At 41.6% G+C, this 17,088-nt stretch overlaps 1 protein-coding gene across 1 annotated transcript in view; it reads left to right on the top strand.

Annotated features, from left to right (window-relative positions):
- Positions 1-17,088, top strand: part of ACAT2 (acetyl-CoA acetyltransferase 2) — a 48,490-nt gene that overhangs the window by 20,420 nt on the left and 10,982 nt on the right. The window contains exon 8 of the mRNA XM_053711174.1: positions 3,288-3,398. Within this exon, the coding sequence (XP_053567149.1) occupies positions 3,288-3,398 (111 nt within the window). The remainder of the gene's footprint in view (positions 1-3,287; positions 3,399-17,088) is intronic.

Genomic DNA, 17,088 nt, shown 5'->3' on the forward strand with positions numbered 1-17,088 from the left:
GTCCTGGGAGATTGTGACCACGGACGCCAGTCTGACAGGATGGGGAGCTCTTTGGGGTGCCAGGATGGCACAAGGAAAGTGGTCCAGGGAGGAGTATCTCCTTCCAATCAACATCCTGGAACTACGAGCAATTTACAATGCTCTGAAGGCATGGCCTTCTCTGGGGTCGGTCAGTTTCATCAGATTCCAGACTGACAACATTACCTCAGTGGCTTACATCAACCACCAGGGGGGTACAAGGAGCTTCCTTGCAATGAGGGAGGTGTCTCGGATTCTGGAGTGGCCCACAACTGCTCGCTCTCTGTGATTCACATTTCAGGTGTGGACAACTGGGAAGTGGACTTCCTCAGCAGATAATCCTTCCATCCGGGGGAATGGTCTCTCTACTCCGAGGTGTTTGCGGAGATTTGTCTCAGATGGGGAACGCCAGAGATAGATCTCATGGCGTCCAGACTCAATTGCAAGCTACCTTAATACGGGTCGAGGTCCAGGGATCCCCAGGCAGAGCTGATAGATGCCTTAGTGGTTCCTTGGGGATTCAGCCTAGCTTACATTTTTCTACCTTGTGTAGTGGCATGCTTCAAACAGGAGCGGGCCTTGGCCATTCTGATTGCTCTTTCCTGGCCGCGGAGGCCGTGGTTTGTGGATCTGGTGGGGATGTCCTCTTCTCAGCAGTGGAGGTTACTCTGTTGCAGGGATCTGCTGACACAGGGCCCCTTTCAACATCGAAATCTAGATTCTGAGGCTGACTGCGTGGAGATTGAATGCCTAGTCTTAGCCAAGAGAGGCATTTCTGAAGGTGTGATTGATACTCTAATTCAGGCAAGGAAGCCAGTCACTCGTCGCATCTACCATAAGGTGTGGATGACTTACTTGTCATGGTGTGAGAAGCATGGATATCCTTGGCATAAGGTGAAGGTATCCAGGATTCTGTCCTTTCTCCAAGATGGTTTGGAGAAGGGTCTTGCCACCAGTTCCTTAAAGGGACAGATTTTGGCATTATCAGTCTTGTTGCATAGGAGACTCGCTGAACTCCCTGACATCCAATCTTTTGTTCAGGCTCTGTCTAGAATCAGGCCTGTCTTTAGACAGTCGGCCCCGCCTTTGAGCTTAAACTTAGTCCTTAAGGTGTTGCAGAGGGTTCCGTTTGAACCTATGCATTCCATAGACATTAAGGTTCTTTTCCTGTTGGCTATTGCATCAGCACGCAGAGTATCTGAACTAGCTGCCTTGCAAAGTGATCCTCCTTATCTGGTGTTTCATGCGTATAAGGCTGTACTTCGCACTAGGTTGGGGTTTCTCCCCAAGGTGGTGTCTAACCGTAACATCAGGAAATAGTAGTTCTGTCTTTGTGTCCTAATCCTTCTTCAAAGGATAGGTTACTTCATAACCTGGATGTGGTTTGTGCCGTGAAGTTTTATCTTCAGGCTACAAAGGATTTCAGGCAGTCTACATCTCTCTTTGTGGTGTATTCTGGGAAGCGCAAGGGGCAAAGGGCCTCTGCTACGTCTTTGCCTTTTTGGTTGAGGAGTTTGATTCGCCTGGCTTATGAGACAGCGGAACATAATCCTCCTCAGAGGATCACGGCTCATTCAACTAGAGCTGTGGCTTCGTCCTGGGCCTTCAAGAATGATGCCTCTATGGAGCATATTTGTAAGGTTGCTACCTGGTCCTCCTTACACACTTTTACAATGTTTTACAAATTTTACGTTTTTGGTTCTGCGGAAACTGTTTTTGGGGTTTTTTGCAGGCTGTGGTGCCCTCTGATTAGGGTCCGCCTTTTTACCCTCCCGGTTTCATTCAGTGTCCTCTAGAGCTTGGGTATATGTTCCCAACAGTAATGAATAAAGCTGTAAGCTCTCCTCCCCTTTTAGATGGAAAACATAAATTATGCTTACCTGATAATTTCATTTCCATCGAGGGGAGGAGAGTCCACGGCTCCCGTCCGTATCTCCGATGGTCAGACCTAAATTTAATTATCTTCTGGCACTATTTATACCATGATATTTCTCTTACTGTTCCTGGTTCCCTTGGCAGAATGACTGGGGGATGAGGGAAGTGGGGGAGGTATTTAAAGCCTTTGGCTGGGGTGTCTTTGCCTCCTCCTGGTGGCCAGGTTCTGAATTCCCAACAGTAATGAATGAAGCCGTGGACTCTCCTCCCCTCCATGGAAATTATCAGGTAAGCATAATTTATGTTTTTGTTGGTTTGCCATTAGTGTATGTGTGCCCCAGTTCCAATGACCCTTCCACCTACACTATTTCCGCAACTGCAAGTACACACTGCTCCACCTCTGCCACAAGTACCAGTGCTTTCAGTGCCACATCTGCCATTCCTGGCCATTTCACCCAGCATCATAAGACACAGCCCTCTCTCACTAATTGATGTTACTTAAAGGGATACTCTAGTCCAAATCAAACTTTCATGATTCAGATAGAAGTAAATTGGAAAATTGTTTAAAATGACATGCCCTATCACCAATTTTGCTTTGTTCTCTCTGTATTCTTAGTTGAAAGCTAAATCTACGAGGTTTATATGCTAATTTCTAAGTCCTTGAAGGCCTCCTCTTAGCTCAGGGCATTTTGACAGTTTTTCACCACTAGAGGTTGTTAGTTCATGTGTTTCATATAGATAACACTGTGCTGACGCACGTGTAGTTCATAGGAGCCAGCACTGATTGGCTAAAATGCAAGTCTGTCAAAGGAACTGAAATAAGGGGGCAGTTTGCAGAGGCTTAGATACAAGGTAATAAGAGGTAAAAAGTGTATTAATATAACTGTGTTGGTTATGCAAAACTAGATAATGGGTAATAAAGGGATTATATCTATCTTTTTAAAACAATAAATATTCTGGTGTAGACTGTCCCTCTAACAAGAGTCTATATACATCAGGTTTTTAAATCCTTGGGCATTTTTAGCTACATATTCCATGTCCAATCTCAGGGCCTAAGGTGATTGATGGATGTTTTGTTCAATATTAATGTTCTTAAATAGCATTTCCTACTGTTGGGGCTTCTTTAGCCTCTAAGACGGGTTCATAATTATAAGAAAAATGTCCAAGCAGGATTGACAAGGTATCACCAAGAGTATAATATTATGTGCCATGGCTCCTATCATGCCCACCCACCTGACTTTCTGCCACTTGTGCTTCTACTCCAAATGGTCAACATGGGTTATGAGACAGAAGAGCATTAACCAAATATAGTTCCACTGTTTATACTTATTTTCCCCCAGTTCTAATTAACATATTTGGGTGAAGGTGGATAAAAGCTAATGTATTACTTGCAGGTTGAAAAAGCTGGATGGAGCCTTGATGACGTTGACGTGTTTGAAATAAATGAAGCTTTTGCTGCACAAGCATTAGCAGTGGTCAAAGAACTGGGTCTGAATCCTGAAAAGGTGAGGTGTTTTTAATTTTTGTTTTTCTCTCCATGTTATTATTTCATGATTGCAATGCATGAATGTAGAGTATACTATATATATGTTTTGCTCTTAAGTATCTGGTTAGTTAGCATAGAGGGAGAAGACTTAATATTTTTATTTTATATTTAAGTTGCCCTTTTAAGGGACATTAAACACTAAATAAATTGTTGATTGAATTATGTATTCAGAGTAAAGATTAGCCTAAGAATAATATGTACATATGTTTTTAAAAATCAGTTGTTTAAATATTGAGCACATAAGGGTGAAGTTAATGTCTATAAAGCAGTGGGCACTGCCATATTGTAACTTAGGTTTCCTTTTCTGCTGAGGACAATAATGTTTAAACGCTTGAAAGTGATGCAGTATAGCTGTAAAAAGCTGACTAGAAAATATCGCCTGAACATCTCTATGTAAAAAAGATATTTTACCTCAAAAGTTCCTCAGTAGCCACATCCCATTGTAAAGGACTTCTAAGCAGCAAATCAGTATGTCTGTCTCGGGACAGCGGAAGGAGGGAGCTTACGTGCACTAATCTTATTTCCCTATTGAGCTTAAAGAAGTTTACAATGAAATCTCGTGAGATCACAGTAAAAGAGTTCATGACCTCAGCACTGCTGATGCTGATTGGCTGCTGTTCATTTCTTCATTTATTATCTGCAGTTGAGTATAAGTTTTTACAGAGAACTTACTCTGCTGAGCTGAGGAAATTGTGAGGTAATAGATCTTCCTTTTTTACATAGAGATGCTCAGGTGATATTTTCCTGTCAGCTTTTTACAGTTATTCTGCATCAGTTTCAAATGATTTAGCATATGAGTATTATGTCCCTTTAAGTATCATAGCATGAAATGCAGAGGGTAATGAAGAAAGTTTGTCTTTCTTTCGCACAAATAAACACACAGTGAAGTCAGGAAAACTGACAAATATTAGAGGAGCTTATGTGGGGTAGAGAGGAGCAGAAATAGTTCTAGTAAAAAATAAATAAAAAAAGAAAATTTATGCTTACCTGATAAATTTGTTTCTTTTTAGACACGATGAGCCCACGGATTTCATCCTTACTTGTGGAATTACGCCTCCTGGTCAGCAGAAGGAGGCAAAGAGCACCACATCAGAGATGTGTGTGTGTGTATATATATATAGCTCCTCCCACTCCAGTCATTCGATCGAAGTTAGGAAGAGAAAGGAAAAGCAGAGGTGTCTGAAGTTTACAAAATTAGTAACCTGTCTCATAGAACAGGGCGGACCGTGGACTCATTGTGTCTAAAAAGAAACAAACTTATCAGGTAAGCATACATTTTCTTTTCTTTTTAAAGACACGATGAGTCCACAGATTTCATCCTTACTTGTGGGATACAATACCAAAGCTATAGTACACGGATGAAAAGGGAGGGACAAGACAGGGAACCTAAACAGAAGGCACCACTGCTTGAAAAACCTTCCTCCCAAAAACAGCCTCAGCCGAGGCAAATGTATCAAATTTGTAAAATTTAGAAAAAGTGTGAAGAGAAGACCAAGTTGCAGCCTTGCAAACCTGTTCAACAGAAGCCTCATTTTTTATGCCCATGAGGAAGCCACAGCCCAAGTGGAATGAGCCGTAATTCGTTCAGGAGGCTGCTGTGCAACAGTCTCATATGTCAAACGGACGATACTCTTCAGCCAAAAAGAAAGAGAGGTAGCCGAAGCTTTCTGACCCCTACGTTTCCCTGAAAAAATGACAAACAAAGAAGATGAATGTCGAAAATCCTTAGTCGCTTGGAAGTAGAACTTTAAAGCACGGACTACGTTTAAATTATGTAACAGACGTTCCTTCTTAGAAGAAGGATTAGGACACAAGGAAGAAACAACAATTTCCTGATTAATATACTTGTGTGAAACAACTTTAGGAAGAAAACCAGATTTTGTACGTAACACCACCTTATCCGAATGGAAATAAGGTAAGGAGAATCATATTGTAATGCCGAAAGCTCAGATACTCTTCGAGCAGAGGAAATAGCAACCAGAAATAAAACTTTCCAAGATAATAACTTAATATCTATGGAATGCATAGGTTCAAACAGAACCACTTGAAGAACTCTAAGAACTAAATTTAAACTCCAAGGAGGAGCAAGTGGTCTAAATACAGGCCTGATTCTAGTCAGAGTCTGACAAAAAGAGTGTAAATCTGGAACATCTGCCAGACGCTTGAGTAACAAAATAGATAAAGCAGAAATCTGTCCCTTTAAGGAACTTGCTGATAACCCCTTCTCCAATCCTTCTTGGAGAAAAGACAAAATCCTGGGAATCCTTACCCTACTTCATGAGTAGCCCTTGGATTCACACCAATAAAGATATGAATGCCATAACTTATGGTAAATTTTCCTAGTAACAGGCTTATGTGCCTGAATTAAAGTATCTATGATCGAATCAGAAAAACCTCGCTTAGATAAAAGTAAGCGTTCAATCTCCAAGCAGTCAGCTGCAGAGAAACTAGATTCGGGTGATGGAAAGGACCCTGAATGAGAAGGTCCTTCCTCAAAGAAATCTCCCAAGGTGGCAAGAGTGAAATATCCACCAGGTCTACCTACCAATTCCTGTGAGGCCACGGAAAAGCAATGAGGATCACAGGTGCCTTCTCCTATTTGATTTGAGCAATCACCCGAAAAAGAAGTGCAGACAGGAAAAAAGATATTCTAGGCTGAAGAACCAAGTAACTGCAAAGGTATCTATCAGCTCAGACTGGGACCCTGGACCTGGACCCTTATCTCAAAAGCCCTGCATTCTGATGAGATGCCATGAAATCCAACTCCGTCCCACCCCATATGAAAATCAGGTAGGAGAATACTTCCAGATGGAGTTCCCACTCTCCTGGATGAAAAGTTTGCTAACTCAAAAAGCCGCCTCCCAGGCGTTTACGAATTGGGCCGAAACACAAGAGAACACAGGAGCTTTACTTGGGTACAAACCTCCTGCTACAGGAGTGGTGGAACTAACCACTAGGTCATAACTCCCAAGCTCGAAGCGCTGTGAAGAATGCCCTCAGCTCTAGAATATTGATGGGAAGGAGTGATTCTGCCTGAATCCATACTCCCAGAGCTTTTAAAGAACCCTAGACTGATCCCCATCCTAAAAGTCTGGCGTCTGTTGTCACATAACCCATGAAGGTCTGCAAAAGCATGTCCCCTGGGATAGAGATCCAGAGACAACCACTATTGAAGAGAGTCCCTCGACTCTTGTTCTAGGGTTATTTGAGGAGACAAATCTGCATAACCCCCTTTCCACTGACTGAGCATATTTAGCTGCAGAGGACTGAGTTGAAACCGAGCCAACGGTATGATGATCATTGCCGTCACCATCATTCCGATTACCTCCAGGCACTGAACCACTGACAGCTGAGGAAAGGACTGAAGTGCTCGACATGTATACAGAATCCTTGACTTTCTGACTTCTTGTCAGAAAATTTCTCAAGAATATAGAGTCGATTAGATTGTAGAAGGGTACCCTTTTCTTAGGAAGGATAGCACAAAGTCGGTATGGGACCTTATTTGCTGACAAGACGACGCCTGGATTACAATGTTGTCCAGATAAGCGCCACCGCAATGCCCTGTGGTCTTAGAACCACTAGCAGAGACCCCAGATCTGTGTGGAAATCCTGAGAGCCATGACTAACCCAAAAAGAAGAGCCACGAACTGAAAGCGTTTGTTCAGAAAGGCAAACCGCGGAACTTGTGATGATCTCAGTGGATAAGAACATAAAGATACGCATCCTTTAGATCCACTGTCGTCATAAATTGACCCTGCGGGATCAAAGGAAGGATAATACGAATAGTTTCCATCCTGAGAGATGGAACTCCGAGAAACTTGTCTAGACTCACAAAGTCTAAGATGGGTCTGAAGGTTCCCTCTTTGGGAACTACAAACAGATTTGAATACAAATCCTGCCCCTGAATCGGAACAGGCCAAGTACTCCCATGGAAGGGAGGTCTCTTATACAAGGTAAGAACGCCTCTCTGTTAATTGGTCTGCAGAGAATCTTATGTACCATTTTATAGGTTCAAGATGACATCACCAAAGTTTTAACACATACCTTAAGAAGAGGATCAACACTTAGGAATCTTATAACCACACTTGTTTGGATATACATTGAGTTACCACAGATCATTTTTGGGAACATTTTGTTCTGTTTTTTAAGGATACATTAGACATTCACCAAGGCATATTTTTGGTGTACACCCCACCATATTTTTCATTTTTTCACTTTTATCACTTGTTTCATTTTTGATTTTTGATTTTATAATTTTTCCATTTTTTACTTTTTCATACACAGTTGTGATTCACATGCTGTAATTTTAGATTTTTGGTTTTTCTATTTTGGAAGGAGACTTGTATGCAAATTATTTTTTCAAATTTTTTCACATATCATTGAGTGGTTCACTTTCTTCACTAAGTTCGAATACACCAGCATTGGGACATTATACAAGTTCGATATATCATAGGATCATATGACTGTTCTTTGGACTTACAGGATTTTATTTTTATAACTGGACCCTTTTTTATTCCATGTACACACAACTGCACCATCAGATCTTGTTTTAAAGTTTTTTGTTTTTTTTTTTGTTTTTTTTGTAATTGTATTTTATGTATTTTATGTATGCTTACATTGCCAAGGATTTTAAACTCTATATTTCATATTAAATGTATAAGCTAAGCATATAGGAGTATTTGATCTATTATAATTTTCTTTGTATTTAGGCCCATCGGTTATTTGTATTATAATTTGATATACCAATTACAGATAGTATAACCAATCGTGGACACCATCTTTAGCTACATACCCTTTCTCTAGGGCCCTGTAGCGCTGTACTCACTTAGCACTTTATTCTATTGTCATTATGGGATCTGGTCGGGAGATTCCGCATTTGGAGTATAGCATGTATGGTTGACATCTTGGCGCTGCAAGATATATATTCATATCCATTGAATACAAATCCTGCCCCTGAATCGGAACAGGCCAAGTACTCCCATGGAAGGGAGGTCTCTTACTCAAGGTAAGAACGCCTCTCTGTTAATTGGTCTGCAGAGAATCTTGAAATCAGAAACAAGTCCACTGTGAATCTCTGAAACACTCTCTTTTTCATTGTCCTGGGAGTCTGAACGTCTCAAATTCAAGCCTGAATGAAAACCGAAAGACTGCCCCCTACACAGTCTGTTATCCCAGATCGGGGACATGTTCTTCATGTTGTCCTTGATCCAACAGCAGGCTAATGAGAATTTTTTTTTTAATTTTTTTTTTAAATTCAGAAGAAATCATCTTCATCAAGCCAGGTTCCGACAAGAACATCTTGTAATGAATCGTTAAAAATTTAGACTTAGATCATAAATCTGTATAACAAGGCCCTAAACATAATGCACAGAGAGCTGGGACAGCTCCTGGATATTATTTAGGTGAGTTTCTGACTTAAACCATCGGACAACGCATCAAACCGAAATACCGTTGCACTAAAGACGGTAATAAAATACACAGTTGGATACCAGAGTTAGCCCTGGTGTACTTCCCTTTCCCAATTTTTGTCCAGATAACCCTTGAGAATCTATTCAGTGAAGAAAAATAGTAGTTCTCTTAGCTAAATTGGAAACTACTCCATTCACCCTAGGTGATGTCTACTCCTTAGCTAAGTCGGTTATGGGAAATAACTCTAAGTATAGGCAATGCGGACTGTTCCATTGCGTATAACTCACAAGACGTACTAGAATAGATTACACCTGGATAGTGTAAATAACACCTCTAGTAAGGTTAGCATCCACGTGGGGAAAACATAGAATGCCTGAAATGCAAAGAAAAACTCCGTACAGAGTGTAATAGGAAGCACAGGGCAATACATATGTGCCCAAACATGTTGTGAACACAATAGGTTTCTGGTATAAAGAGGTGATTGTCAACATACTTCCAAACAGCTATGAACCCGTGACTCTGAGTTTTCTATCCTGTTAGCTTGTTTGTTGAGCCACAGCAAGATATCATAAAAGGAGAAAATTCAGAAAAAGGAGTGTAATGTTTTAATAAAAATTCACACACAAAAAAAAACGTTACTGTCACTTTAAATTTCCCAAATTCTGAGACAGAAAATATCCAATTAGCATGTTAACCTTGCTGGAAGTAGACATTGTTATGTACATTAAAGCAACCATGTCCTGTGTCCACAATTTCGTAGAAAAGTGCAAGGAACTACAGAGCACTGCATGTGGCCCAGAAAAAAAAAATCTTTATTTTAAGTGATTCATGAGAAATCACTCCCAAATAATCCTTGCAGTCAGCAATAGGGAGGTATCTGATGATAGAAATCACTGAATCAATCATCCTCTTAACTAAACATTCATTACAAATATGTATGCATGTAATATGTACTTGTGAAGCGCTGCTACTCATCCAAAATGATTTAAAACTGTCACTTTAAATCTTCTTATTTCTGAGCGTTTTCTGATTTTAAAATTAAACCCTCAAGTAATGTTTTCTACTTTGTTGGAAAACCTATAAAGGAAGGTAACTCCCAGTGGCATATTAGAGGATGCGCAGAGCACTGCATGTGGGCCATCAATATGTGGGACACTACAGGAAAATTGTGGCGTAAATTGACCATAGTCAAGGGACTCCCAAACAGCAAAAAACCTTATAAGGATAAATTGTCAGTTTAGTTTTGGTAAAAGTTTGCCCATAAAACTGTCTCTTCTTTCAGCTGTTTACTTAACAGTCATCCATACTGTCACCGTAGATCTTACTGAAAATGTTTTATGTTTGTAGAAAACAATATGACAGTACACAATACGGACTTAACCTCAGAGAAATCTAGCTGAGGTGCCCTAACACTCGTTCACCATTTAGACAAAACAAATCTGGAGCTCAATTGTATCGCTATCCGGACACACAGATGGGAAGAGTACTGCATCCGGAAAAGAAATCAAGAAGTGTGTGCAGCCAAAGACGGCCCCAAGCTCCGCCTCTCATGTGCGTGGAAACACAGCCACTCTCCTGGACCAAGCATATTACTATTGCGCTGCTGAGAAAAAGGGCGCCAAATATAACCCTGCCCTTCGTGGGCGTAATATACACACTCTCCTGGTCGCCATATTTACATCAGATGCGACTAACTGGAATTAACTGACCCCCTTTTGGTAGAATGTAATACCGGACAAAAGGTATAAAAATATACATCATACGGAATGAACTTTAAAAGTAAATCACATTCAGATTAACCCTCTCTGTATAATGGGCATAAAACCTGAACCCTATTGATCCGTTCAGTGCAAATGTCCCCAGACGCCACACTCCTGAGCCCCAGTGCCTGCCAATACCACGCTGTCATAGAATCCTCCTTTATATAATAAGAGATAACTGTCCCAGAAAAAGTGCTAAACTTCCTCTGTCCTGAATCTTCTCTTGTTGTTTCAGACCCAGAATAAAAAGTCAGCACTTACCTTTGTATTCTGCCCAACAGCAGGGCAGCTCATCAGGTGTAGGAGGTCCTCTCCCTCCCATAGCCCTGTGGAACAAGATAAGCCTGAGTTAAATGTGCTTAGGCTATCTGGATTAGGGCAGCAACATGTATAGGAGGCGCAGTGAGAATTATGTCCCACCAGTTCCTATTGCTTTAAAGCCACCAATTGCTCTACTGTAGAGACTGATCTGGTCTAGGCTACACCCTAGAAAACAAAGTAGCACTCTCTGGCCTCTATTTAACAAGGTCTGGCAGACCTGATCCGACAGTGCGGATCAGGTCCGACAGACCTCGCTGAATACGGCGAGCAATACGCTCTCCTGATTCAGCATTGCACCAGCAGCTCACAAGAGCTGCTGGTGCAACGCCGCCCCCTGCAGACTCACGGCCAATCGGCCGCCAGCAGGGAGGTGTCAATCAACCCGATTGTACTCTATTGGGTTGAATTGCGGCGATATCTGTCCGCCTGCTCAGAGCAGGCGGACAGGTGATGGAGCAGCGGTCTTTGTGACCGCTGCTTCATAACTGCTGTGCTCGCCAGAAACACGGGGCATCAAGCTCCGTTCGGAGCTTGATAGGCCCCTCTGGCACTACTTTAAAAATAATAAACTCTTGATTGAAGAATCTATAACTAACACCTCACTTTGCCTCTTCCTATTACTAACACAGGCAAAGAGAATGACTGGAGTGGGAGGGAAGGGAGGAGCTATATATATATACAGCTCTGCTGTGGTGCTCTTTGCCTCCTCCTGCTGACCAGGAGGCGTAATCCCACAAGTAAGGATGAAATCCGTGGACTCGTGTCTTTAAAAAGAAAAAATGTGTGGAAGATACTAGTGGTAGCCAAGGAGTTAGGAGGAGCAAGAATATAAACTGTCAAAACGTGTGCAATACAGAATAGGTCCAAGCAGGAATATAAACTGTCAAAACTTGTGTAATACAGAATAGGCCCAAGCAGGAATATAAACTGTCAAAACTTGTGTAATACAGAATAGGCCCAAGCAGGAATATAAACTGTCAAAACTTGTGTAATACAGAATAGGCACAAGCAGGAATATAAACTGTCAAAACTTGTGTAATACAGAATAGGCCCAAGCAGGAAAATAAACTGTCAAAACTTGTGTAATACAGAATAGGCCCAAGCAGGAAAATAAACTGTCAAAACTTGTGTAATACAGAATAGGCCCAAGCAGGAATATAAACTGTCAAAACTTGTGTAATACAGAATAGGCCCAAGCAGGAATATAAACTGTCAAAACTTGTGTAATACAGAATAGGCCCAAGCAGGAATATAAACGGTCAAAACTTGTGTAATACAGAATAGGCCCAAGCAGGAATATAAACTGTCAAAACTTGTGTAATACAGAATAGGCCCAAGCAGGAATATAAACTGTCAAAACTTGTGTAATACAGAATAGGCCCAAGCAGGAAAATAAACTGTCAAAACTTGTGTAATACAGAATAGGCCCAAGCAGGAAAATAAACTGTCAAAACTTGTGTAATACAGAATAGGCCCAAGCAGGAATATAAACTGTCAAAACTTGTGTAATACAGAATAGGCACAAACTCTAAGGCAACATTTTCAGAGCGGCTCAGCAGTGAAACAGGTAATTATGGAACCACACCCTGCAGTTAGCAAACAATGCAGATGGAACTGTATGGTTGTTAACTGTTTCACTGCTGGGCCGCTCTCACAAAATGTGGTCTAAAGGCTGTGACACACTGCAAGCGGAGCAGCGTGTAGATGCGGCTGTGCGCGCTCAGTGTGTCCTGCCTTTTCATCTCTGAGCATTCTGCTGCGTCAGGTCGCGTAGCTGAGCGCTCAGAGATGAAATATCTGCACTTCAGAAGAGATGCAACGCAAAGAGAATCAGCTTCTTTGCCTCGTGCCGCATCGCTTGCAGTGTGTCACAGCCTTTAGAGGGAACACTGGCCACAACCTTGGTTGATCCATTGCAGTCTTCTTGTACAAGGCGCAAACAAAGTGCATAGACTTATCTATAGATGTAAAAGGTTTCTGTGCTTTAGTAGAATAGAGTCAACGAGTTTAAAAAAATGTGTATACCCTGTAGTGGTGTCAAATGAACCCAAAGCAAGATTAATTTGTCTCTGGAGGTGACCATGTATGCCGTATTCACAAGAGAAAACTCAATTATGCTACAAATGAGAAAGATGGCACCACTGGTTAGGTGCATTGGCAGAGTTGTGATCAGGAAGGAGACAAATCTAAAAATGTTAAAGGGACACTGTACCCAAATTTTTTCTTTCGTGATTCAGATTGAGAATGACATTTTAAGCATCTTTCTAATTTACTCCTTTTATCAATTTTTCTTCATTCTCTTGGTATCTTTATTTGAAATGCAAGAATGTAAGTTTAGATGCCGGCCCATTTTTGGTGAACAACCTGGGTTGTCCTTGCTGATTGGTGGATAAATTCATTCACCAATAAAAAAGTTGCTGTCCAGAGTACTGAACCCAAAACAAGCTTAGATGCCTTCTTTTTCAAATAAAGATAGCAAGAGAACGAAGAAAAATTGATAATAGGAGTAAGTTAGAAAGTTGCTTAAAATTGCATGTTCTTTCTGAATTAGAAAAAGAAAATTTTTGGGTACAGTGTCCCTTTAAGGATATACAATGCAAGAGAAGACATAGCAGCAGTATGGAAAACAAAATGTCACTATGGTTTATCAGTATGTTAAATTAGTCAGGGACTGGTGGGGATTTCCAACACTGCCTATACGCATAGTCCATAAGTGAATGCAGAGATAGCTACTAGTAACACAGAATGTTGGCTACCAGCTTTGGATACAATAAAGTGATTACACACTACCCCTCCCAATTATTTGTTACAAGTCTTTCTCAAGGTTTCTCCACTATCGTAAATGAAAATGTCAGTTTAATATGAAGAGGGATTAAAATTGTATGCTCTGTCTGAATCGCAAACAGATGTGGGAGACCTTTTTTTTTTTTTTTTTTACCTTGGTTTTAGAACATTTTTACGTAACTATTGTGAAGTTACGTATTGGCCGTTTTTTTAAAACAGGATTTTGATTTATTTTTTTGTGTGCGTCGTATGGATCTTATTGTATACCAATTCTCTTTAGAGTTAGTAACCAAAATGGATAATGTGCAGAAAAGTGTTGATTTACTGATTATAAAGGGTAAAGCGATTTAATAAGATTTTGGGGTTAGAACAAAGAGTTTAAGATTTAGAGAACTATGACTATGTGAGGTATTGCTTGTTTAAAACCACTGTTGCAACAACTGGTGAGGAGACAATATTTAAGAAAGATGTGTGCAGAAGTGGGAACCTACATAAAAACATTAGATTAACAACAACAAAAATTACACGCCATTTATAAACCGATTTTATTAAAAATAAAATCATTTTAGGAGTAAAAACAGAATTTATGCTTACCTGATAAATTACTTTCTCCAACGGTGTGTCCGGTCCACGGCGTCATCCTTACTTGTGGGATATCTCTTCCCCAACAGGAAATGGCAAAGAGTCCCAGCAAAGCTGGCCACATAGTCCCTCCTAGGCTCCGCCCACCCCAGTCATTCGACCGACGGACAGGAGGAAATATATATAGGAGAAACCATATGGTACCGTGGTGACTGTAGTTAGAGAAAATAATTCATCAGACCCGATTAAAAAACCAGGGCGGGCCGTGGACCGGACACACCGTTGGAGAAAGTAATTTATCAGGTAAGCATAAATTCTGTTTTCTCCAACATTGGTGTGTCCGGTCCACGGCGTCATCCTTACTTGTGGGAACCAATACCAAAGCTTTAGGATACGGATGAAGGGAGGGAGCAAATCAGGTTACCTAAACGGAAGGCACCACAGCTTGCAAAACCTTTCTCCCAAAAATAGCCTCCGAAGAAGCAAAAGTATAAAATTTGTAAAATTTGGCAAAAGTGTGCAGTGAAGACCAAGTCGCTGCCTTACATATCTGGTCAACAGAAGCCTCGTTCTTGAAGGCCCATGTGGAAGCCACAGCCCTAGTGGAGTGAGCTGTGATTCTTTCAGGAGGCTGCCGTCCGGCAGTCTCATAAGCCAATCGGATGATGCTTTTAAGCCAAAAGGAAAGAGAGGTAGAAGTCGCTTTTTGACCTCTCCTTTTACCAGAATAAACAGCAAACAAGGAAGATGTTTGTCTGAAATCTTTTGTAGCCTCTAAATAGAATTTTAGAGCATGGACTACGTCCAAATTGTGTAACAAACGTTCCTTCTTTGAAACTGGATTCGGACATAAAGAAGGTACAACTATCTCCTGGTTAATATTTTTGTTAGAAACAACCTTAGGAAGAAAACCAGGCTTAGTACGCAAAACCACCTTATCTGCATGGAACCAGATAGGGCGGAGAACACTGCAGAGCAGATAACTCTGAAACTCTTCTAGCAGAAGAAATTGCAACCAAAAACAAAACTTTCCAAGATAGTAACTTAATATCTATGGAATGTAAAGGTTCAAACGGAACCCCTTGAAGAACTGAAAGAACTAGATTTAGACTCCAGGGAGGAGTCAAAGGTCTGTAAACAGGCTTGATCCTAACCAGAGCCTGAGCAAATGCTTGAACATCTGGCACAGCTGCCAGTCTTTTGTGTAGTAAGACAGATAAAGCAGAGATCTGTCCCTTTAGAGAACTTGCAGATAATCCTTTCTCCAAACCTTCTTGTAGAAAGGAGAGAATCTTAGGAATTTTTATCTTATTCCATGGGAATCCTTTGGATTCACACCAACAGATATATCTTTTCCATATTTTATGGTAAATCTTTCTAGTTACCGGTTTTCTGGCCTGAACCAGAGTATCTATCACAGAATCTGAAAACCCACGCTTCGATAGAATCAAGCGTTCAATCTCCACGCTGTCAGCTGGAGGGAAACCAGATTTGGATGTTCGAATGGACCCTGAACAAGAAGGTCCTGTCTCAAAGGTAGCTTCCATGGTGGAACCGATGACATATTCACCAGGTCTGCATACCAAGTCCTGCATGGCCACGCAGGAGCTATCAAGATCACCGAGGCCCTCTCCTGATTGATTCTGGCTACCAGCCTGGGAATGAGAGGAAACGGTGGAAATACATAAGCTAGGTTGAAGGTCCAAGGTGCTACTAGTGCATCTACTAGAGTCGCCTTGGGATCCCTGTATCTGGACCCGTAGCAAGGAACCTTGAAGTTCTGACGAGACGCCATCAGATCCATGTCTGGAATGCCCCATTATTGAGTTATTTGGGCAAAGATCTCCGGATGGAGTTCCCACTCCCCCGGATGGAATGTCTGACAACTCAGAAAATCCGCCTCCCAGTTTTCCACACCTGGGATGTGGATCGCAGACAGGTGGCAGGAGTGATCCTTATGAATCTGGCCTTTGCTAGTTGAGGCCAAGCCCTGAGAGCATTGAATATCGCTCTCAGTTCCAGAATGTTTATCGGGAGAAGAGACTCTTCCCGAGACCATAGACCCTGAGCTTTCAGGGATTCCCAGACCGCGCCCCAGCCCACTAGACTGGCGTCGGTCGTGACAATGACCCACTCTGGTCTGCGGAAGCTCATTCCCTGGGACAGATGGTCCAGGGTCAGCCACCAACGGAGTGAATCTCTGGTCTTCTGATCTACTTGAATCATTGGAGACAAGTCTGTATAGTCCCCATTCCACTGTTTGAGCATGCACAGTTGTAATGGTCTTAGATGAATTCGTGCAAAAGGAACTATGTCCATTTCTGCAACCATCAACCCTACTACTTCCATGCACTGTGCTATGGAAGGACGAGGAACAGAATGAAGAACTTGACAAGTGCTTAGAAGTTTTGACTTTCTGACCTTTGTCAGAAAAATCCTCATTTCTAAGGAATCTATTATTGTTCCCAAGAAGGGAACTCTTGTCGACGGAGACAGAGAACTTTTTTCTATGTTCACCTTCCATCCGTGTGATCTGAGAAAGGCCAGAACGATGTCTGTATGAGCCTTTGCTTTTGACAGGGACGACGCTTGTATTACAATGTCGTCCAAGTAAGGTACTACTGCAATGCCCCTCGGTCTTAGAACCGCTAGAAGGGACCCTAGTACCTTTGTGAAAATCCTTGGAGCAGTGGCTAACCAGAATGGGAGGGCCACAAACTGGTAATGCTTGTCCAGAAAAGCGAACCTTAGGAACTGATGATGTTCTTTGTGGATAGGAATATGTAGGTACGC

This window comes from Bombina bombina, chromosome 4, assembly GCF_027579735.1.
Source record: "Bombina bombina isolate aBomBom1 chromosome 4, aBomBom1.pri, whole genome shotgun sequence".
NCBI lineage: Eukaryota > Metazoa > Chordata > Amphibia > Anura > Bombinatoridae > Bombina > Bombina bombina.